Genomic DNA, 22,674 nt, shown 5'->3' with positions numbered 1-22,674 from the left:
GCAGAGCCTGTGAAATGGCCATAATGACCAGGATGTACTCATAGCCTTGGCTTTGTTCCAGGTGAAGACAGTCGATGGACACTAACTCCAATGGGCTGCTTGTGGAGATGTGTCCCACGGGTGCTCTCTGTGGTAAACTGGGACCTTTCTGTTTTATGCAAACACATTTCTTATTAATATAGTTCTTTATGTCCTCCCACATGTTGGGCCAATAAAACCTCTCTCTAGCAAGATGCGTTACCTTCCCTGCGCCAACATGGCTCATATCATTGTGCATAGTCTTCAGCACCATGGGTTTCAACTTTTCAGGGAGGACAAGCTGTTTGTTTTGTTCAGTCTGTCGATAGAGAATCTCCTAATCCACCACCAGCCTATTCCACTCATACAGCAGTCACTTTGCCTCTTTCCTCCTGTGTCTTTTGTCCCTCTCATTGGGAGTCCACTTTTAAGGAGATAACTTCGATGATGGCTGGGTCGTCCAGTTGTGCGCCATAGATGTTTTCCGGTGTAACACTCGAAAAACTCTCCGGTGGCACAATATCTGCATTGTCACCATCAAACTGTGAGGCTGCGACCCACAGCACATCACTCTCTTGAACTGCTTTGCTGCCTTGCCAGACTGCAGATCCAAACTCAGGTGACATAGTCTCTGTGTGTTCTTTCATTCCGTCTTGAAAGTTCACATCTGTGTCCCACAGCATTTGGCATCTGGCAGTGCTGAGGACATAGGTCAGATGGTTGTTATCTGTGTATCCTGTAAATGTTGAGAGTCCAGAAAAGTCCTGGATAAAAGAACGATAGTATCCAAGAAATCCCTGCAGTGATTTGACATCACCAATTGTGCGAGGCTCTTTTTCTTTAAGTGGCAACACCGCTGCTAAATCCTGTGGATCAGTCTTTACTCCTTCTCCAGACACCAGCCGACCAAGGAAGCAAACTTCTCTTTTGAATCTCTCGCACTTGGTCGCTCTCAGTTTGATGCCATGTTCTCGCATGCGGCTGAAAACCATTCTGAGGTGGTGTATGTGTATCCTCAGAGGAAACTGAATAACACAAGACATCGTCCAGATATGGAGCACGGCATTCATCTCTGACACCTTCCAGCACATTCTCCATACACCTCTGGGAAGCGGCTGGAGCGTTGGTTAGGCCAAATGATATACGTATCCATTCATACAAGTGTATGAAGGCTGTGAGGTGTCTGGCTTCTTCACTCACAAACCCTTGGTGATGTGCACTGCCATGGTCCAAGATGGAGAACCAAGTATTGCCCTGCAGACTATCAAGGAGGTCTTGGATTCGTGGCAATGGATGACGGTCTGAAATGGTTTCATGATTAACCCGACAGTCTGAGACTCTTTTTCGGACACAAACTACTGGGGAGGAATAAGATGACTCAGATTTGCGAATTAAAACCTCTGTCTAAAAGGTTCTGCACATACTCCTTTACCTCCTTATACAAGGGCTTAGTTATCGAGTTGTAACACTTCTGAACAGGGTGGTGATTCACAACACTGCACTTTTCAGCTGCAGGTTGGCTATACAGCCTATGTCTCCCTCTTCTACTGCAAACACATCAGATTCCTCATAAAGCATTTCATGCACCATCTCTTGCTGCTGTCGATCCAAGTGATCTCTGCAAACAGGTGGATGCCATTTTGGTTGTGTCTGTGGCTCAGCAGAGCACTTATTGAACCAACTTGTGCGGCGCACGCCTGTTTGTCACTGTTCAACTTTGCTAGTGGTTGGGAGGATGAAAAGAAGTTTACTGGCCTGCTGTCAGTTATTTCTTCAATACAGCCTAACACAGTTGTCTGTGGCAAGAAGATGTCATGACTTGTGTAGTTGCAGAAAGGGATTTTCACAGTTTTAGATGCACCAGGTGGTATGTCAACGACAGCAGGAAACAGTTCCAGCCCCTCTGGTAACACACTCCCCAAGGTGGGTTCCAATAACATTGTGCCACCCCTGGGCCATGACCTGATACGGCATTTTATTTCACATACTTGGAATTGTGAGACCTCTTTTTCCTCCTCTGATGGTGTCATTTTCAGTTGTTTTCTGGGCGGGACTCTCACTGACTACTGAGACGATGGCTTTGGCTGTGTTTCGATGGAGCTTTAATGCCTCTGCTAGTAGATCACTGAGACTGACATTGCATGGCTTTTCCAGACTCTCCAGGATGATTTCCTGGGTTACGCTGAACCCCAGTATTGGACCGCTGACACAGTTCTGACTCACCAGACTGGGTATGTGGATAGCTACTTGACCGTGTTCCACACCTCTGATTTCTCACATGATTTCAGCCCACCCCTCAAAAGGTACATCAGAGCTGTCATTTTTAATGGGTTATTCGGTAGGAGGTCTTGTCTAGCCAGTCCTTTCCCAGTATAGTAACCTGAGCTCCACGATCCTGCTTCACCTTCAAGGTAACAAGTAAGCACACACCTTTTGCCACTCAGCTTTGCGACATGATCGGTTTTCCTTACTCCGTGTTTCAATGGTGGTGGGTGGTTAGCTGTTATGTTGGAGTCATGGCAGCATACGGTGAGCAGGGACACTGGTGCTTGTTCGGTCACTGGTGGTGCCTGCCCAGTGACCTCCGTGCGTCTCCCGCAGCTGTGGTCTTTGACATGCAGCCCACAGCTCTGTGTCCTTCCTGGCCACATTTGAAACAGTGGTTACAGATTGCAGTCCCCTGAGCTAAGCATGGCTGGCATTTCCCCTTCATGGTGCACTTAGGTGGTTGGACGGTACTACTTGAGTTGGCTTGAGACTGTTCAAGAGTACTGGTTCTGGGAATGAGGGCATTTTCAATGGTTTTTGCCACCAAGGCTGAGACATATGCTCTCAGTTCATGGATAGCTGTGCGATTCGCCTGGTTTTCAGCTTTAGTTTGAAGAGCACTTGCTTGGACTTCAGGTGAGGGTTGAACGACCTGTTGCTTCTCTCCTTGTTGGGTGGCATTGACTGTGACTGTTTGAGTTTTGTGAGTCTGGCCTAGGCATGCTTGTCTCCCCACCTCTTCACTGACTGAATTTGTCATGATTTCTAAAATAAAATCATCAGTCACGCTTGTCTTGTTAAGAACACCTCCTCTATCACCGTCTGGTACAACAGTGCCACCTCCAGGGACAAGAGCAGACTGCAGCGCATCGTCCGTTCTGCTGAAAAAGTGATCGGTTGCAGCCTGCCACCTCTTCAGGACCTGTAGGTCTCCAGGACCTAGAGACGTGCAGGTCGGATCAAAGCCGACCCTTCTCACCCTGGTCATGGACTGTTTGTTCCTCTTCCCTCTGGCAGGAGGCTACGGTCCATCCAGACCAGAACCTCCCGAACGGCTACTTCCCCTCGGCAGTCACACATTTTATTTTGTTTTATATAATATTTTTTTGTCAACACTTTATTCCAAAGCACTTTCCTAGTTGGTGGGATCCCCACTGACCATGGCAATAAATTGGATTCTGATTCTGAACAGGTTCGAGGTCTCGCCTGACATATGTATATTTCTCAGTGGTTCCCTGATACAAGTGAAGAAACACTCCATGGACAAGTCTGTTGTCGTATTGAAACTCTGAACTACCATGCTGTGAGGCAAACAGTGCTCCCTGTTGTAGACCCATTAGCCAGTACATGAACTGTTGTGGGCTTTCTTTCTCCTGCTGCTTTGCAGTGCTAAGTTCCTGAAATAACTCGCACTACTTTTGTCTGGTAAGAGTTGCTCGGAGAAAACCTTTGAGCTCAGCTACAGTTAGCCCATCTTTTGTCATCAGCATATCTTGAATGGTACCAGTTCTGATCATTTTTAGAACTGCACCAATCACCTCTGCCTCAGTAGAATTCTCAGATAAACCTTCATCAATCTGCCTGCACAGTGAATTGTTAGTAACATCAGAATCCCAGTCAGAAATCTGTGCGCTGTGAATCTTGAATTCTCTGTGAGGCAGCAAAGCAGCAACATCTGTCAACTTAATCACATCAGTAACCTGGCCAGTCACAGCTGATGGTCTCTCCCCCTGAGTGTTGACCGCTGATGGTACCACAATCGACTCATTCTCTTCCAAGAGCTCCTGTTGCTCCTCTGTAGGTGCTGGAGATCGTTGCAGTTCTGCGATGAGATCTTTGAAGACAAACAGGATGGACATACCTTGGTCCTCTAGACTTGCCAACCTGTCGCTTTTCAAGAAGTCGACCATGAAGTCATAGAGTTCAGCATCGGTAGCATTGTCCCCTGGTGGATCCTCCTCTACGTCATCCTTGATGGACTCTGCCAGCTTGGAGAGCACATCCGAGTTGGCAGAGATGATCAACTGGTGAAGCTGCAGTTCTTGTAGAGCGGACATCTCTTCACCTCTGGAGTCACTGTTGTAGCACGATGGTTCAGGAACTTCAAATTAGGATCTTTGTGGGATTAGCTGTAATCCCGGACGAGCCACCAGATATTGCCACCCTGACCGAGGGGTATCAGAGCAGAAGATGGTTGCACGCCAATGCTGCCATCAGTTCGACACCTGGCTGTGCTGTGGAGTGGTCCAGCTGAATGTGGAGACAAAGAGGCGCTGCTGCAAGATTTATGCTCAAAACTACTTTATTTGAAGTTGAATTTTTACCAGAACTGCACTTCACTGCACACGAAGCTGAGAAAACAACAACCTATCTCTCTTCAAACAGTGCATCAACAACTGCGCTCTGAAATTTCATACAAACCTGGTTGATTTCAGGTGGAAACTACATTGCTAACATTTCAAACAAGGCAGAGGTGAAACTGGTGACTACACTTGAGCAGACTGGGAGCTCACGCCAGGGGATATGATGATGTCTCCATAGGGCTGTGTCTGCTCCACCGTCACCGTCCCGCTCTCCACAATCCCTGCACACAAGGAGGCAAGTCAACAAGACTGCTGTGACCTCCAGAGCAACTACAGAGAAGGCCGTTAGAATACTTGGTACATCTACGTGTGTATGCGTGTGTGAGAATTCTGTAGAGCAGCGGTGGGGCCGACTGACATACTGTGACTCCTGTCAGGGGCCAAAAAAAATATCATGAAAAATAAGAATGTTTCAACTTATTTTAAGAGGGGAAATACATTTGAATGAAAACATCACTTTCTAAAAGTACATAAGTGTACTAAGTAAATAAACGATGAGCAGCGACCAAAATACAAATGGTGGATTCACAGATTATTCACCATTTTTGGAGACATGAAATGACTAATGAAAGAGGTGTTTCCCCATACGCTAATGCTAACCTCGACGGATGTATTAGCCTGAATTAGCTGACAGTGGGAGACGGGAGCTTGGAGTGGCCACATGAGCCATGGTCAGACATGAACATGATGAACATGATGGTGACTGAACAACAGTCAGGGAATGAATCTGGAAATGCGCTACATGCGAAGGCATAAATCCAGTGTCCCCTCCTGAATGCCTGACGCGGTAGGGTGATAACATGATGAAGTCAACTGAAGCGGTACCCAGCAGATTGCGGAAAGCCCTGGCGACAGTCCTCCGGCTGGTGTTCGGAGACAGGAGAGACTGGAAGGTCACAGGTGTCGCCTGGTCTTCAGGCAGGCTGAACACACAGACACAGAACACAAGTGGTTTCAAACGCTCACAAGAGACTCAAAGTAAACGCAAGACTGTTTAACCACGTCTTACATGGGGTATCCAGATGTCTCAGGGTGGACAAATAAAGAGGTCCGAAAATCCTTTTCACTGTTTAAAGCTTGCTCTGTGGTCATCTCTGGGATGTCCTCCAGCAGAGTCCCAGTTCTGGAGCTGACCGACCTATTGACACATGTTGGCGTGAACAACAACTTGACCCATGATCCTGACAAATATGTGAGAGGGTCACGTACGCCCCCTTCTCTGACAACATCTCCCTGGACACCTCAGGTGGGTCGGAGCTTTCCATGTGTGGCAGACAGAGGTCACCTGGACATTCAAAGACACAGGTCAAGGTCATGTTCATCCCCTGACCTTTCACCTCGGCACCCAAATAAACATGCGTGACTGAATGAAGATTCACATTTTGAAACTGAAATAGACTCAATATTTCTGAGGATGAATCTGACAAGCTGCTTTCAGAGGTTTACTTGAGAATTCCGGTCCCTCTGGTTCCTGTTGCTTCGTGGCCCTCTCCTTCTCACTGGACTCGGGAGCTCTGCCTCTGACCGGCAGGTCTGATGCAGAGACAGGTGTGATGGTGGCTGCTTGTCTCCATAGAGACAGCGCATCCTCCGACAGGACTGCAGGGTAAAAATAGCTTTGTTTATTTTTGGAAAGGTGAACAGGCTGGGCCTGTCTCTCCACAGCAGGGTGACAGAGAGCTACGAGATGTTCCCAAATGTTAGGATTTTAAATGTTTGACTGACAGGTGCAGGGCTTTCTGAAGAGCTCTGCAGCCGGGATCCTCAGGTGAGACGGAGGTGGGAGCAGCAGGGGACATCTGGTTTCAGTCAGCGGGTTCTGAATCTGCTCCTTCATGGTCTGGTAAGAGAGCTGCGTCTCCGTAGGGAATAAGACCAGCTCCCTTGGCCTCTTCTTCACCACAGTTGGAGCCACCTCCTGGAAGAAAGACGACAGACCGTCTGGTTTCCACTGGAATATATGAAAATTCATGAGTAGTTTCACCAGATGATTCAGACTGCATAAACAAATGACGACAGCGCCATCTGCTGACCACGCGTTTGAAAATTCTCCTCTCCCTGGCAAGACCAAGATTTAAAAAAGAAAAGTGATGAACGCCAGGGTGCGTGAGTGTCCAACAAAGCAGCTGCAGACCTGTGACTCCAGTATCCCTGTTTCACGGCCCTCTGCTCCAGGTGAGGGAGGCTCAGGGGGGTGAGACTCTTGGGTGAGATGTTCAGGCAGGGGTCGTGGGGGCTCCGCAGTGAGACCCAGCTCTCCCTGGGGTAACTGCGTGGTCTCCTCAACAGCAGGCAGAGTGGCCCCTGGACTGAAGAGACAAAGGTGTATTTCCATGACACGTTTGCTCATGTGGATCTCAAACTCACTCCTGGTTGGCTGTGATGATTTCTTCAGTTCCCTCCTTTCTCTGCTCCGTCTCAGTTCCATTCTCTTCAAAACAACAACATGTTAGTGTGGTTCTCTGACAGTGCTCAGGGCTTGAACCCTCACCCTCTGAGAAGAAATCTTCTTGCTCCAACAGGAAGTCGACCATATCTTGCCCACCCTCCGGGAGCTCATCGCCCGCAAACTGAGACGAGGAGGAGGAAAATATCTGTCATGTTTGGACCTGCGTGGGATGAAAAGCCTCATCGGCAGGTGTCACCTCTGGGTAAGGGACAGTGGCCGGCTCTGACTCTTTGAGAGTGATGGCCTCTGGAGCTGCAGTGAAGTCTGTAAGGAGTGGGATGCAGACACTGCAACACTGCTTGATCAAGGCAAAGAACCACACACGACTCCTCCACCCTCGGCAGGGTCTCATCATTCATTCTCTGTGTGGAGAGCATCTTCCACAAGTCTTACCACTCATCTGGGACACAGCAGAAGCCGGACTAGCCTGGATCAGCGCACTTTCTTCAGGAGAAACTTCTCTGAGTCTGCTCCTCTCCATCTGGGAGTCACACCAAGGCCAGGTTCACCATGAGCCCCCAATCTCTTGCTGCTATTTGTGCTACCTCAATGACAGTTCTGGGGCTGGGCATCAAGTCATGCATCCTTCCAAACAATGGGTCAGGAGCTCCGTCGGTCTCCAGCATGAAGGTCAGAGCATCCTTGAGCAGCAGCGGTGGTCTGATACATAACAGCAGGGGAAGCAGAAGGGACACTAGGTTGGTCTTCAGCGAGACTGTACCATGTGACCTTGCATGGTCCTTCATATTTCACTGGATATGAACTGAATTATGAGGAAAAAAAAACATTTAAAATGAAGACATAATAATCACGTCCAGCTTTGAGACTCACACATTGTCAGTCAGGTCAATCCGTTGAATGCCTTTGTCTTTGAACAGGCGATGTATGAAGGTCTGAAGTTCCTCTGAAGGATCACCAGTCATCAGCCTGCACTAAATCCTTCATGCTCCCAGAGAGGACTCACTCACCCAGAAACATGGTACACTGGCGGTGGTAGACCACCACCACGCCATACTGGAGTTGGGCGGACAGGTAGAGGGAAAATCGAGGAGGAGGAAGATCAGGTCGGGGAGGCTGGACCCGCTCCAGCACGTAGTCCATGATGTCTTCACTTCACAGGTATAAGATTCCATTCACAATGGGTCAGAGAAACAGAAAAACAGCACAATAAAGCAGGAAAAAACAACAAAGAATTGCTTCTATTTGATAAAATGCAATTCATAAAACAGGACATCCTGTGAAGTACACAGTGGCAACATGTCTTCTTCGATGGTAGGTTTTGTTTACAACAGGCCAAAAGCCAATGACCTTCACCATCATGGAATGAAGGTCAACAACGAAAAGTGATCTTTGATGAGTTCAAGGAGGTCCTTTAAAACAGTGATTGACAGGCAGAGTCTTCAAAGACGAGTCAAAGCAGAGGCACATCCAGCCACAGTGGAAACAGTCAAGCGCCTTCATACCAGGTTTGGGCCACGTTGACCTGCAGGATTTGACGACGGGGAACGTTGATGCCCTTTGTCGCCACCAGCCTGCACAGATGTGAACTTCGTGAAGTGACGCACTTGTGAGCAGAACACGAATAGAGCACATTCTTGTTCTAAAGCAAATGCGCGCCATGAAAACGACGCTCATTTATGAACTCATTTTGAACTCGGAGCTGCAGGCGCGCTCAACCTGGAGCATAACGGACCAGTTTGAGCGGCATTTTGAAATTGTGAAAGCGAGCGGCTTCAAAAAATTCAAGCGGGATTGTTGAACTTGCGTTGAAAGTAGTCCACCTTTAAACAAATGTGGACCACTTTCAATGCGATATATTCCAGATATACTTTCAATAGCAAAAGCGCGCGAGGCTGAGAGGGAAAGCTTTATGAAGCGAATCAGAAGCTCCACTACCTGAGAAAAGTAGCGCTCCAAAAGTCACTGGTTTTCTGACCAATAATATCGAGAAAAAACACGTCACTGTCCATGACCACTATTTTTTTTAATCACAACTTTGATGTAGAAACTGTTTTGACGCATTTTGCTGAAGGCGGCATGAATATAACATTTGATCTGTAAAATGAACTCACCATATTGTGGCAAAACACCCGCTGTGTCGCTGCAGAACAGTCGGGAAGTAAAACATTTTCAGAGATTTTTAAGAGCTTCCTTTGAGGGAGAACGTTATTATTCACTTGTTTCGCGGCGACTGACGGGCCACTGCATCTGATTGGCGGATGAGAGCGATGTCTTCAAGGAACCTTCGTACAGTTTCAGAATCATCGCGCAAAGCGAGCGAAAAAGAGAAGTGAAATGACAACAAAGAGTAAAATAGATGACCTGTTGACATGAGAACTTCATCCCATGGAGGTATGCTCTTTTTCCTTCAAACCAAGCGGGGGATAGAAATGTCAAGACGCGTTCGCGACACCTGGTCGGATATGAGAAGTTCATGGACATTAGTTGTGTGGGTTTTTTTTAAATAGCAATCGAGACATTTATAGATTTTCCCATTCTCGAAGTTTAGCACCGGCCCAAACCACTCAGTCACCATGGAAAAAACGCAGTTTTTAATGTAACAATTGGGAGGTATTAGTAACAGCTAATAACGATAAGCACAGTCATGGAATGCTGTGATTGATCCGATAAATCAAAAGCACATTTTAAAGGGAAAACATGTGACTCAAAACCACACTGGCAAACACCATGTTTCAGGTGGGTCAGATCCAAAAACTGCAGATTCCATTCTTTCAGCTCTCCGCTGATTTTAAGAAGCAAAACGGAAGCAGCCCAGGTTCATAGATGAAATTATATTTTATTCAAATGTTGCTGCAACCAGATGAAGAAGACAAACCGGGAAATATAATGATATAAAAGTACAGTGACAAATAAAAAATAAAAAAAGATCAATTAGTTTGGTGAGTCGACCCCGATCACAGCAGTCGACCTCTGCACTCAGTGGACCCGCAGCAGCAAAGAAGAACTTTACCCTCCACGCTGCCCACCTCGTAGTTGTAGTCCCATGTCAGCTCGGTGCCGGCCCGAATTCTCCTGAGGGACACAAAGGGATGAGTTCAATGACAACCAGGTGGCATTATCAGGAACATCAGTGTCCAGTCAGTCTGGATAAGGAAGTAGTGATTCACACCAGTGGAGATAAACATGAACAAGGTGGTGTTTGGTATGGATTTCTGTAGTAATGGAACAATGTTTTCCTTTGCTGGCCCCAGCCACTAATGTAATGGAGAAGGCTGAAAGCATATAGATTTGAAATCAACAATGCCTGACGTATTTTATATCCAGAGCAAGACAGTGTTTGGATGGAGAAAATGACACAGGCTAAATAACTGAAGAGGCTTGTCTGACATTCTTCTCTGACCAAACACTGTCAAGGTCGGGTATAATTTGCTTTTCTTCTTAAACTGGCATCCACTTCCAGGCAATTCAGTCCAACATAATCTGAGACAATGACAACACCGTAACTGCGGGATGAAAGAACTTCTCCCCAGAAACAGTGCTCCTCAAATCAGAGTCTTAGTTGTACATTAGTGTGATGTCACGTGGTTCTGAGCTGTTGAAATGCAGCAACTACTTTTAAAACAACCAGCGATCTCACCACTGTTTCAAATAGTCACTAAAAATACAACAGTATTCTTCAGAGAACACAAGCCTCTGCAGGACAAAGTAAATAGTAATGTGACAAAGTCATCTTCATGGCAGTTTCATACCAGATATGTGGCACGAGAACAGTAACAGTTCTTACTGATCAGGTTTTTACAGTATGAAAAGTCAATACTTACGTATGTCGCTCCACTTGGGATATTATGGCTACAGAGCAGTTGCAGTACTTAGAGGCATTTTTCGAAATATAATAGTAACAACACATCAACAGAACAACTTTAACATCTGAAAACTCAAAGACTCACTTGCTGGCAAAGAAAGCCACCCATGGGAACCTCAAGTCGTGCGTGTCCACAAACACATTTTGGACAAACAGGTTGGGACTGCAGCTGTGCTGTAAGCAGAAGCACACAGAGACGTGTGGTTTAGAAAAGAGTAGAGTAATGCTTGTGCAAGGACAGTAATAATGAGGAAACCTACATTCAGGTATCGACCCAAGTTGCCTTCCAGCTTGGCATCGATAATGTAACAGGATTCCTCGCCGTCGAAGAAGGAACGAGTATTTCTGGGAGCGTTCTCGCCACCAGAGCCCAGGTGTCCCTGTTGCTTAGCCCCCTGACCGGCCTGTCCTCCACCGCCCCCTCCTGGTGTGCCAGTCTTCACCATCATTCCGTGGCTGTTCTTAAGAGCAATGCCACGAGTGGACTTCACGGCGACCTGCTTCTTTGCTACAGAGGAAACAAGAGCTGAGTGATGACACCAGATCGGAGCGACTGGAGTGTGAGTGACTCCTTCTCACCCTGAGGAGCCTTCTCTTTCTCCTTGTTGTCTTCAGATCCAGAGCTGATGGTCTGAACGTCATCGCTGTCAGAGAGTGTCATCACGTCCTGCTTCTTTCCCATCTCAGACTTCAGTTGACTAAAACAAATCACATCATCAACACACATTTTTTGAAGTGTGAAGATGAGGACTTTTTAAAATAAGAATTCAGAATTCAAATCATTCAGAAATGAGAAATATTTAGAAACCCGCACATATAGCAGAGAGCTATGTGAGATGTAGGACTGATCTGGTCTTCAAACATCACCATGGACGTCACACAAAATTAAATATGAACTTGAAACAGGAAATGAAGTCACCTTTTCACATCACCTGAATCCTGCTGAAACAGAAAGAAAAATTGGATCCGTGAGGCAACAGAACATAAAAAGCCAGGAGTCAGCCGAGGTTCTTGAAAACATTTACCTCAGGTTTGTTCACCTTCTTCATTTCCTGGCTTGTTAACCAGGAAGCTACTTTGCTTTTACCAGTCTCCTCTGGGATTGATGGCGGGTTTTCATCATCAGTTCCTCTGGTGCTTGGAATCAGTCCATCTTTGCTATCCTGGCTCCCTGGGGTGCACAGGAAAGGTGAAGCACTAAAAGCATGGCTGCTGTAACAGGTTGAGTTTCCCCACAGCTGGAAGAATGAAGGCCATCTATCCACCGTAAATTCTGGACTATAGAGCCACCGGAATATTAGCCGCAGTCACTACATTTAAGAAGGAAAACAGATCTTGTTCATACATAGCCACACCGGTTAGTGGTGCACCCGTCTTAAAAATGCATGAGGATCACTTCCAAACTAGTTTGGAAAACAGGGTCCAGCATGGAGACTGACTCATGAAACAAACTCGGCAATTTCTGAACTTGGATCATGAACTCCTCATGTCTTTTATTCACATTAAACGCTCAAAATGTTTTCGCCTGTGTCTGAAGTTCTGAGATAACAGCTGGTCTCAGCTGCTGCTTCTCCTCTCCACTTCTCCAGGAGACACTCCAGACTTGAGAGTGAAAACAGCGCATTTTGACCGCTTTGAGGTGAATAAAACCCCTGTGATGTCATCGGTTTGATGTGACGAGGCTCAATATTTTGGCAGCATGATGGTGTTTAGCCTGGAATAATCCATATATTAGCCGTGTGGTATAAGCCACCGGGTTCAGACCTTGAGAAAAAAGTAGCGGCTTATAGTCCAGAAATGACAGTATCTATCTACACATCGCTGTGAAATGACTCTCCAGCTTACCTTCCTTGTTTCCTTTGACTTGACCACGCGTGGTGTAACTCCTCCACACTGAACTGGGGTTGTAAAAATTGTCCTTCCTAAAGGTGTCATCTGAACTGTCGCTTTCATCGTCACTCTTGGAATCTTTCTCGTCCTCACCGTTGCTGTCGCCAGACGAGCTCGGGCTGTGCGCTGAGATCAAACAGAAAACCATGAGAATTGCACTCATAGTAGCAAAGAAGGAAGATCAAAGACCTCTTTCCGACCTTTTTTTCCGTGGCGGCCAGAATTTGAAACTAAGGCGGAGGGTTGTATCTTTAGCCGGGAAACATCAACACCACTTCCCTCGCTGTCTGAGCAGTGGGCTTCACTCTCGTAGCCCTCCTTGAAGTTCTCCACGCTCTCGATGTGGTCCAAGTTGGCAAAGTACTCATCTCCCATCTCCAAACCTTCTTTGTCTGCAAAATCGTCTGTCAAGATTTTACCTGGTAAAAGAGGAAGGAGCGGTAAGTCATCACCTCGACAACGAATGTTCTTCTCACCATCAGGGATAGCAACAGTTGAAGACAAGCCGAGGTTGACATCAGTTCTGAGTTGCAGGCCTTTCTGGACTCACCAGCATAAATGCAGACGAAAGAACCTTTAGCCACGTCATCCAGGCAGCGGATGCCCCACCCTTTGTTTTGGGTTTTAAACAGCTGGAGTCGAACCTGCAGCCCGTGCTGCACCAGCCGATTGGTGCAACTCTCTGCACAACATTTACATCGTTTATTACACTCGTAGATCCTGCGGGAGAAACAGACAGAGAAATGCTAAGGACCTGACGGATAAATTGGTTGTTACATCGCTACATGTAACTATCTTTTCATAAGGTCATAGGAAGTGATTCTCCTATTAGTTAGACCAGAGTTGCACTGGGAGGAGGAGTGAAGAACAGTGTGTGTTCATGGCTGACCCTGTGGGCAGACATTCCTCCAATCGCTTGTGCAAATATCCGGCGTTTGTGTTGATCTGAGCCCCTGGGGTACAGGCTGTAGCCTGAAGGGTCAACTGGTGACAAGAGCATTTGGACCTAGAGTTTAGATATCATGGCACACAAGAGAAGATTAAGGTCAGATTTCAAGCCATCCTATTCAAAATCCATTTGCAAACAACTTTGCTCACTTGTCAAGACAACCGTCGGTACAATCACATCCTACCAGGAAGTCTGCACTGGTGTTGATAAAAACTCCGTCTTCAGGGATGCGCTCTTTACCTTGTGAGGGAAAAAAAAGGGTCAGATCAACAGCACTGGACGCTCTGCCATTACATTTAACCAGCTATAAGAAACACTGACAGAAGAAACGACATACCACAAAATCTCACCAACACTGGATGTCTTCGCTGGTAAAGCTAAGAAATGAGTTTGCAAGACTCTTTCAACATTGAGATTGACTCATGACTATTAGAAACCAATTTTGTTTTTGTGGTTGTCAGATTATTTCAACTTACTTTCAGAATCTTTATTGATTAAACTGGAAAACTTAAATTGAATCTGTACTTGTGACAAAGACCATCTGATCTCTTCTAATAAGCTAAAACATGAGGGTGGAAGTGCCTTGGAGATGAGTCAAGTCTTGGCTGCATAACACTGAAGAGCCTTCTTTGAGCTTCTATCCTGAAGTTTTAGAATAGTTAAAGTAAGAACTAAGCAATAATGAAAGTGTAATGTTGTGATCCTGATGAACTCCAATACAAAAACAAACCACAGAGGTGGGAGTGGGAAAGAAGCTGAGAATAGAACAAAGTCGCAAAGGCCAAAATGTCAAATCCAGGCAGGTGACTGATGAAATGAAGCCATTCCTGTCTCTATCTGGGTCTCTTACTGTAGGCCACATTTGGTGGCGGGGTGGAATCAATCTCGTTGACACAGGACAGTGGGATGTCCTCTCTTCCATAGGTGATGTCTGGGATATAATAGAAAGGTCTCTGTGGCTGGAAGGGCCGGTCCACCAGCACGTACGGGTCGAGACAGAACATCTCCAAGAATATAAAGTTACAGCTGGTCTTGAAGAGATACTCTTGGATCTCTGCCATGCTACGCAGACAGAGCCCACACGGAGCTTTGTATATCACATGAAAGGTCATCTGTGCAAAGACAAGAGAAAGAAAGTGCAATTATTTACATTGCTTCATTCACTCAGAGCAGGACATCAACATTCACCTTGCGGTTGACTTTCCGGCGGCCAGTCATGCGTCTGAAATCGTACAGCAATGGTGTCAGCAGGGGGTTCTTTCCTCTGTGGATGTCGGACTTTGATGGTCGCACACGATTAAGACAAGCTGGTTGGCAAGCATGTGCCATATAAAAGATGCGGTCAGTTGGGGCTTGGTAGGCTTTCTGATGAGGGACCGAGGCGAAAGTGTGAGTCGTGGAAGCGGGTGCTGGAGCGATGGCAGGAAGCTGCCTTTGAAACGTGGGAGTGAAATTTGTGCTTGGGCTGTTGGTGGCATTTAATATTCTGCCACTTTAGGTCAACAAAGAAAGAGAATAAAAGTTATTTGCTGTTGTTTCTCAAAGATTCCACACTTCCAAGATCATGTTATTGTACCCTTGTAGGTTAGCAGGACTGGTGGAAAGAGGCTGCGTGACTTTGGAAACGTGAGTGCCTCCCACTCCTGGCACAAAGGGAGACGTGCTTTTCTTTGCCATCTGATGTTTATTGCTGAAAAACAGGGGGAATAGAAAGACAACCATATCATGCAAAAAAACATTTAATCGTCTCCATCGCATCAGGGGTTGCCACAACTAGTCAGTCTCCTTCACCTAAACCTGTTAAGTCACGTCTCGTTCACAAGATGAACCTCATTTTTTGTCTCCCACTTAACCCATTATCCAACACTGTGTCTCTCCACGTGCCACACCTCCCTCCCGCTTCCTGTCTTTTCATCAGAGCCACTGCCCTAAAACTGCACAGCACAGTTATGATCACAAATTATTCATGGCACGAAGAGTTCCTGCTGAAGTAAACTTCAATCACTCACTTTCACCACCCAAGGAAGCAGCTGGACTCTGCTCATGAGGCAATTGCTACAGTAACCAATGAGCTTAGGTGACACAACCGAGCAGGAATCTAGAGAGCCAAACTTCAGTCATGCATTTGAGTCAACATACAGGGAAAACTGTGTCGAGCAAAAGAGCCATATTTGAATTTGCACTATGATTTAAACTCATATAACTATATATATAACTCATGTATGACTCATAACTCGTATACCTGTAGTCACCGTGCATGGCATGAGTCCTTTTGTCTGGCAGCAAAATCCTAATATGATCTACCGTATGGACCAAGGTCACTCACTCCATTCGGATGGGCTGAGACATCATTGGTGTAGACTGCTGAGGTGGCGTGCTGATCTGCATGGGCAAAGCTTGCGGTGATTTGACTGGAGAGGCTCCAACATGGCCGTCACTGGTGTACTGAACCACCGGGCCTTTACTTCTGAGAGCACCTGTACAAAGTGAAAAACTTTCATGAGTACATGCAAAGTTAAAACAGCATCAAATATTTCAGTATGTCGATGGACGACAAAAGGATTACCACAGCAATCATAATAATAAGGATGTGTCAAGTCAATGCTTCCGGTTCCTGAGGTCAGTAGTTTCTAAATCTACATCAACAAAATAAAATCACTTCCATTCTAATCCAAAGTTCCATTGAAATGAATTGAATTTGCTCACCAGAGGTGAACACATCTATGAAGTATTTGTGCTCATGAGGTGTGGAATGGATGCCCTTTGATACCCATGTTTGGTCGAGTCCTCTGCTGGCCTGCCATCTTCTTCTCGTGGGTGTTGGCTGTGGTCATCTTTAAGTTGAACATGGGCTCCAGTCTTGTGGAGCCTCTGTAGATCCACTCGCTCCTCTTGTCATCCTGGTTGAAAATCAGACACTTTTTCATCATGTTGCTCAGAGAAGCTTTCCTTTCTCTAGTCATCTTTCAATGGAGACATTTTAGTCTTCAAATTTAGAATGAGATGCAAACTGCAACAATGAACAGTTCATAGAGTCTTCAAAAGATTGATCCACACCGACAGACCTACCAGAAAAAGAATCTTGACCAAACTCCCATCAACTTCTTCCACTTTGCTCTTCCACCAAGTACCTTCCCACTCGGTCTTGATGATCTGACCCACTTTCAATAGAACCATAGGCCTGCTGGGATACGCTGTGATGTACTCCTCAATAAAATCTCGACAGGAAGCGTCCTCTATATCTTCCCATGTACGTTTCACTGCACAGCAAAATATAAAACGCAAGTCAATAACAGCTAACCACTGAAGCAAATCTATGAGAGCAACCAAATCTCTATGAGAAATGAATTCCCCAGCAGAGACAAAGGATGTCAATGTCATCATCCAGACCTTTACTCAAAGACCAAATTTTAGACCCTTTGTGATTTAAGATTTTAAGTCAATTCGAGATCAAGGGAAGTGAAGAAGAGTGAGCCATCAGGGTGGAATGGGTGGAGATGAGAGACAGGGTGATCTGTGGGAGAAGAGTACCAGCGAGTGACAGGGAAGTTTTATTGAGAGGACTGAGACGAAGTTTGTTTGACAGACACAAGAGTTAAAAGAGTCAGAAAGAAAGGTTTTCAATGGGAGTGACTGGAAAGGACCAGTTCAGAAACACTTATATCAGTGGGGCAGTTCAGGTAACGACGTTTTACGATAAATTCAGTGTTGTTTGGACACATGCAGAGGACAGACAGAGGACGAAAGAGGTGAACAATAATAAAGAGGTGACATTTCACACTAATGAAATATGATGTAACTCACGTGGTCGACACACTGGGTGAAGTTCAGGCAGCGTCACATATGAAGCATAACCATCGTCAAAAAAGATGAGGAATCTGAAACACAGCAAAAACTATTCCATTAAAAAGCTGCTGCACACAGAGTCACAGAATTTAAATCTGTTCAACCACCTCATTCTGTTCTTGTTATTGGGCATCTCAGCGACGATTCCAGCATACAGCCATGTCAGACTCCCATCCTTATATTTGGCAACAACACGGGCACCAACATACAGACTCTCCAGTGTGGGGTTGTAGGTGAAAGCCACATGATTCCCAGAGAGGAGACTCTTGCCTTTGTCAAACTTAACCTTGTATTTTGCAATCCCGTTTCCTTAGGAGAATGGAGACAAAAGTCTGTTATTCAAGCAAACATTCAGCTCCTATCATGACAAAGTTTTCCCAAACAAACCTTGTGATCCATTATATTGGATATTATGTCATGGTTGTGACAAAACCATCATAATATACTGCTTAAGTTAATGAAAAACTGAACAAATTAGTGTCACACACCGACATGAGCAATCGCCACCAGCAAGGATCTGTGCCACGTCTTTGTGCGTTTCTTTCCCAGAAGCGCCATTCCCACTTTGATTTCATCTTCTTTTGCTTTGGGGTTGGGTTGGGTCAAGGACTGGGATTGGGTGTGCGACACGAACACAGCCGGAGCTGAAGCTGCCAGGAAGACAAATGATAAACTTTTAGAACTTCATTCAAACAGGAATGAAAGGAAAGAGAAAGCTTCCTACCTTGCTGAGCCGACGTCTGGTTTGGAGATCTTAGCAGCGTGGCCACTGGTGTTGTTTTGGTAACCATGTGAACCAACTTCTGAACCTGCTGGCTGGTTTTCTGCAGAGCAGTGGATGCTTCCTTGAGCTGACAAGAGAAATGAAGATCAAAGTCTACGAAATGTGTCAGCTACATGACCAAAACAAAGGGTTTTTTTTCATTTAGTGTGCAGCTTATTTCAATGTTTCCCACATGCAAAACTGATATATGCTCATTTTGTTCCATTTTAAAAACTTCTCGGGAAACTGCAATGCTGAAACGGATGAAATACCAACAAGAGGCAAAAGAGACTCACCGCTGAGTCTTTCACAGGAGTGACTGGTTTCTTCGGGGGAACCACTAATATGCAAAAACAAGAAAGACAGTTTTTTGGCACAGAAGACGACAAAAGGGCAGACACTGCACATTATTTAAAAGCTCATTCAAGCTCATTTGTAGATGCCGAGCAGCAAACAAAATCTGCACACTGAGAACAAACCACTCCTCTGTAAGGAGTATGTGAGACTTACCACAGCCTACAGCAATGACATCATCATCATCGTCGTCGTCATCGATCTCAATCACCTCTGACGACAGAATGTCTTTGCTGCCACCCTCATCTTCTGAGCTGCTCTCTTTGTAGACCATGCCATTCCTTCGATATGTCGCCCTGACAAGGTTCTCACACTCTAATACAGCCCTAACAAAGAGCAGGGATTGAGTGGTCATCCTGTGCACACTGGTATTAAGATCACCATGATGGAACTCACTGGTTTGCCTCATTGATCAGCTTCTCTGTTAGTGCCTCCTCCTCCTCTTTCTTCTGCACCCATTCTTCTAACTCCACCAGCTGAGCCTTCTTTTTCAGCACAGTCTCGCTCTGGTCTACTGCTTCTTCAACCCACCTCTTCAATTCATCCAGGGAAACCCCAAGTTCCTCCTCCAGGCTGGAGTCCCAGTCATCAACTTCCATTCTGCGAGACAAAAAATTAAATCCCAAAACAAACAAAGACAAAAAATGGCTTGTCTAAATGTATATATAGCAATGAGAAATGTTCAGGTTCTCAGTCAGTCTGTGAACCTAAAACAACAACAACAACAACAACAACAACAACAACAACAACAACAACAACAACAACAACAACAACAACAACAAGAAACACACAAACCAGCGCTGTACAATGACATGAGGATGCAGCAAAGTTGTATTTAGAGTTTTGGTAAAATCACTTGATGCACAGAACAACAACTAATTCTGAATAGGCAGCATGTTTTTCGACAACAGTGTAGAGCTTCATTCATTCAAACATGCGGCGATCACTCACAAGAAGCAGATAGATGTCATAAAATAAAAAATAGAAAAAAGCAGGGAATAAATGACATTGGCCGCAGGGGACCAGTCAGACACAGGGGTGGGCAAAACTCAGATATGCATGTATTTAGCAGACAAATGTTGATGTTTCTACAAACGTATGTCTGCGAGCTAGTTGCTCTATCCAGTCTCTGCTTTGCAGCATTGATGAACCGCCACAGGGGTCAGCAAGTGCAGTCTTTGCGTTATCGCGAAGCCATGAAACATGCACGTCAAGTCCAAGTTACGTCTCGAAACCACTATTTGACACACTCACCGCTCAGTCGTCTCCATCGCTGGAGCTAGCTACTTAATGCTAGCTACAACTACCGCAAAGCTAACAATATGGGGCGCATACTGTGATTCACCGTGGTAGTCGAATCGGGCGGTGTTAGTCGGCTGTAGGAAACAGCAAATGTACCGCCCCGCTAGTTTGCCCGGATATAATAAACAAACTAAAATAGATCACTTAAAAATGCAACACACTATTAAAACATACTGGCATTATTACATTATTAAAGAAATAAGAAACGTTAAAGGTCTTGTGTGTGAAAAAAAACGTGAATGCAAGGTGTTGGTTGGATTGACAGACATCCGCTCCTGGACGAACGCCGCCAACCGCCGTTGCCTCCCCGACTAGTGCTCGCTGATCGCGGACTGAATATCTGTCAAGTAGCGCTAACGCTGCTAAACACGGTCAACAAATGTCTCGTCTTCGTAGATTTTCCTAAATAGCTTCCAGGAAAAGTGTCCATCAGGGTCCAAAGGTGTTGTGAATATTCAGGGGACATGAGAAACATCTGCCACAGACATTTATGTTGCCATATTACTCTTAATATTTCTATTACTAATATTTTAATAATATATTTTTAATATTTCCTCAATAGCTTCCAGGAAAAGTGTCCATCAGGATCCAAAGGTGTTGTTAAGTTAGACAATATGTTCCCAGTTTCTGTGTGTGAAAGGTGTTTTGGTTCTGTACGCGAAAGTACCACTGTGTGGCGCTACTGTGTCATAATTCATGAAACATTTTTTTGTCGTCACCTGTTCCGGTAAGTTGCGGTCACACCGTGAGAATGATGCGTGTGTTTCGCTAATAAATACGATACATTTTGGACTAGAAGGATAGATGTCACCCGAACGCAACGTGTTGCTGCTGCATTGGACAACTCAACAGTTGTGAATATTCAGGGGACATGAGAAACATCTGTCACAGACATGTATGTGACCATGTTACACTTGATATTTTTATGATTAACATTTTGTTGATGATGATTTCTCTGATTTCCAAATATTTGTTGAGTATGTCCATGTCATCTGATCAAATGAATCCTATACAACAATAAATATTGTCATTGCCCATGATAAATGAGACAGAAGTTTGGTTAGAAATATAGTCATTGACATATTAATCATGAATAGTACTGATAATTCTAAATCATCAGTACATTAATTATTATGGTTAAAGTTAATAAGTTCTAATAATATAGCATTAATGTCAATGTCAAAATAAAGTTATCCGAAATAGTCATATGGCACCAGATGCATGAGATGCATCATTACATTGATTATATTATTATTATTTATGTGATTATTCTTAGAAATATTGTGATTAAATTCTAATATATATTCAATAGATGGTATATTCTGTGACCAAACAATTATGAAGTAAACAAGCAGAGAGATGAGTCACAGCCATTATGATCACCATATCATTGACATTACCACTTGTGGTTGAGGCTCGACGCCAAACAACAGTTGTGAAAATATTCACTCCCATTTGGGTTTTTGTGCCTCCTGATATTGTCCTGGATCCAATCCCAAACATTGCACATGAAAGCAGAGTTTGCATCCATCACACTGCACCTGATGAAATGTTGATAAAATAACAATTGATTAGATGAGATATCCTTTATTTTTTCACTGCCATCAGTTCAGTTTAGTAAGAATACCTTACCCAGTCTGTAACAGGAGGTCCAGGTCCTGGAGGGCGTGTAGCAGCACACAGCGCACAACAGCTATTCTCATCAAACACTAAAACATTCGAATTCAAATCTGTAATGTTTGTATGAAAACGTTGCACTTGCTGCTCTACTGTACTTCTTGCATTTCTACCTGATGCTTGAAGAATCTGGAGTGCCAGATGTCTCCTCTCCATTCCCATTTCCCTTTTAGATGTTTCAAATGTGACATCTGGAATCTATGGGGAAACCTCCATCACCACCCTAAAATTGATGGAAGCAAATGCAGTGTTGGATTATAGAGATTTTTTGTCATGTAACAGCTCAATTTCAGCCTATTGTTTCTTAAAATATGTCGTAGGTGTACATGCCAAATACGACCATGAAATGTTTTTCTTTCTGCAATTCCAATCAAGGAGTTTCAACGTCATCTCTACTTCCCATACCTTTGTGTTCTTTGTGACCCTCACCACCTCATTGGCTACATGTATTTACCTCAACAGTACCATACAGTACAATACCGTCCTGAAGGCTCTCTATTTGGTGTCCATCTGACCTTTCTCAGTTTGTCCTCAATCTTTATGTTTACTATTTTATGTTTGCGCAAATTCAAATGTTTAAGAGTAGACTTACTGAATCTTTCTTCAAGCTTTTTGTGATGCATCAAGTTCATCAGGCGCTGATAATGCTGGATCCACAAGGAATACCTTCCCAGCAGCTGCATGAAGGTACTGTGACATGAGGAAAAGAATAATGGTCAACTACAAATAGTACAATGGAATTAGCATGTATTTAGTGATGAATAGATGCATCACTTGACGGTCCTTACACGGTTCCAGACAGCTCTTCCCAGGATGAAATAAAATGGCAGGCAGAAGCCAAAGCTTCAAAAGAGTAGACCTGATAGCAAGGTCCTTCAAAGATGCCCAAAGACATCATTACATCCATCTTTCATTGCTCTGTGTACTTTGTGGTGCTTTGTGACGGCCGAATAAAAGAAAAGAGCGAAGTTC

General features: G+C 44.9%; 2 protein-coding genes across 3 annotated transcripts; both read right to left on the bottom strand.

Moving 5' to 3' along the window:
* Positions 1-4,582: 4,582 nt before the first annotated feature.
* On the bottom strand, positions 4,583-9,295 carry LOC128746697 (meiotic recombination protein REC8 homolog). Its single transcript, XM_053843925.1, has 16 exons — positions 9,171-9,295; positions 8,562-8,630; positions 8,067-8,209; positions 7,930-8,002; positions 7,644-7,758; positions 7,492-7,579; positions 7,295-7,362; positions 7,141-7,219; positions 7,017-7,080; positions 6,784-6,958; positions 6,375-6,567; positions 6,096-6,248; positions 5,859-5,934; positions 5,659-5,787; positions 5,475-5,572; positions 4,583-4,870 (listed from the first exon to the last, which is right to left on the bottom strand). The coding sequence occupies exons 1-16, from the start codon at positions 9,224-9,226 to the stop codon at positions 4,773-4,775; spliced, it is 1,677 nt and encodes a 558-aa protein (XP_053699900.1). The 5' UTR covers positions 9,227-9,295; the 3' UTR covers positions 4,583-4,772.
* A 624-nt stretch (positions 9,296-9,919) lies between these two features.
* On the bottom strand, positions 9,920-20,292 carry setdb1b (SET domain bifurcated histone lysine methyltransferase 1b). Of its 2 annotated transcripts, none has more exons than XM_053843922.1 (25): positions 19,978-20,292; positions 19,120-19,323; positions 18,880-19,049; positions 18,666-18,709; positions 18,331-18,457; positions 18,095-18,256; positions 17,714-17,915; positions 17,565-17,638; positions 16,830-17,020; positions 16,531-16,660; positions 16,087-16,237; positions 15,337-15,450; positions 14,949-15,252; positions 14,611-14,872; positions 13,910-14,000; positions 13,701-13,817; positions 13,362-13,531; positions 13,012-13,230; positions 12,767-12,937; positions 11,947-12,092; positions 11,841-11,863; positions 11,501-11,619; positions 11,182-11,429; positions 11,007-11,095; positions 9,920-10,131 (listed from the first exon to the last, which is right to left on the bottom strand). In XM_053843922.1, exons 1-25 carry the CDS (start codon positions 19,992-19,994, stop codon positions 10,014-10,016), a joined length of 3,663 nt encoding a protein of 1,220 aa, XP_053699897.1. In that variant the 5' UTR covers positions 19,995-20,292; the 3' UTR covers positions 9,920-10,013. The 2 variants fall into 2 exon arrangements, with proteins under 2 accessions (XP_053699897.1, XP_053699899.1); XM_053843924.1 differs by having other exon boundaries at positions 11,841-11,860; positions 19,978-20,291.
* Between the last annotated feature and the right edge of the window lie 2,382 nt (positions 20,293-22,674).

Source organism: Synchiropus splendidus, chromosome 15, assembly GCF_027744825.2.
Source record: "Synchiropus splendidus isolate RoL2022-P1 chromosome 15, RoL_Sspl_1.0, whole genome shotgun sequence".
NCBI lineage: Eukaryota > Metazoa > Chordata > Actinopteri > Syngnathiformes > Callionymidae > Synchiropus > Synchiropus splendidus.
Note: the sequence above shows the minus strand (reverse complement) of the source record. Positions and strands in the feature narration are given on the sequence as shown.

Excerpts from the sequence above, each read along its gene's own strand:
- LOC128746697 (XM_053843925.1), bottom strand. The coding sequence starts at position 9,226 with ATGTTTTACTTCCCGACTGTTCTGCAGCGACACAGCGGGTGTTTTGCC. Across the intron at positions 8,210-8,561 it reads GTCAACGTGGCCCAAACCTG|TGAAGACATCATGGACTACG; the intron begins GTATGAAGGCGC and ends ATACCTGTGAAG. Across the intron at positions 6,249-6,374 it reads CTTCAGAAAGCCCTGCACCT|TCCTGTCGGAGGATGCGCTG; the intron begins GTCAGTCAAACA and ends TTTACCCTGCAG.
- setdb1b (XM_053843922.1), bottom strand. Across the intron at positions 16,238-16,530 it reads GAGGACTCGACCAAACATGG|GTGCTCTCAGAAGTAAAGGC; the intron begins GTATCAAAGGGC and ends CACTTTGTACAG. Across the intron at positions 10,132-11,006 it reads GTGGCTTTCTTTGCCAGCAA|GAGAATTCGGGCCGGCACCG; the intron begins GTGAGTCTTTGA and ends TGTGTCCCTCAG.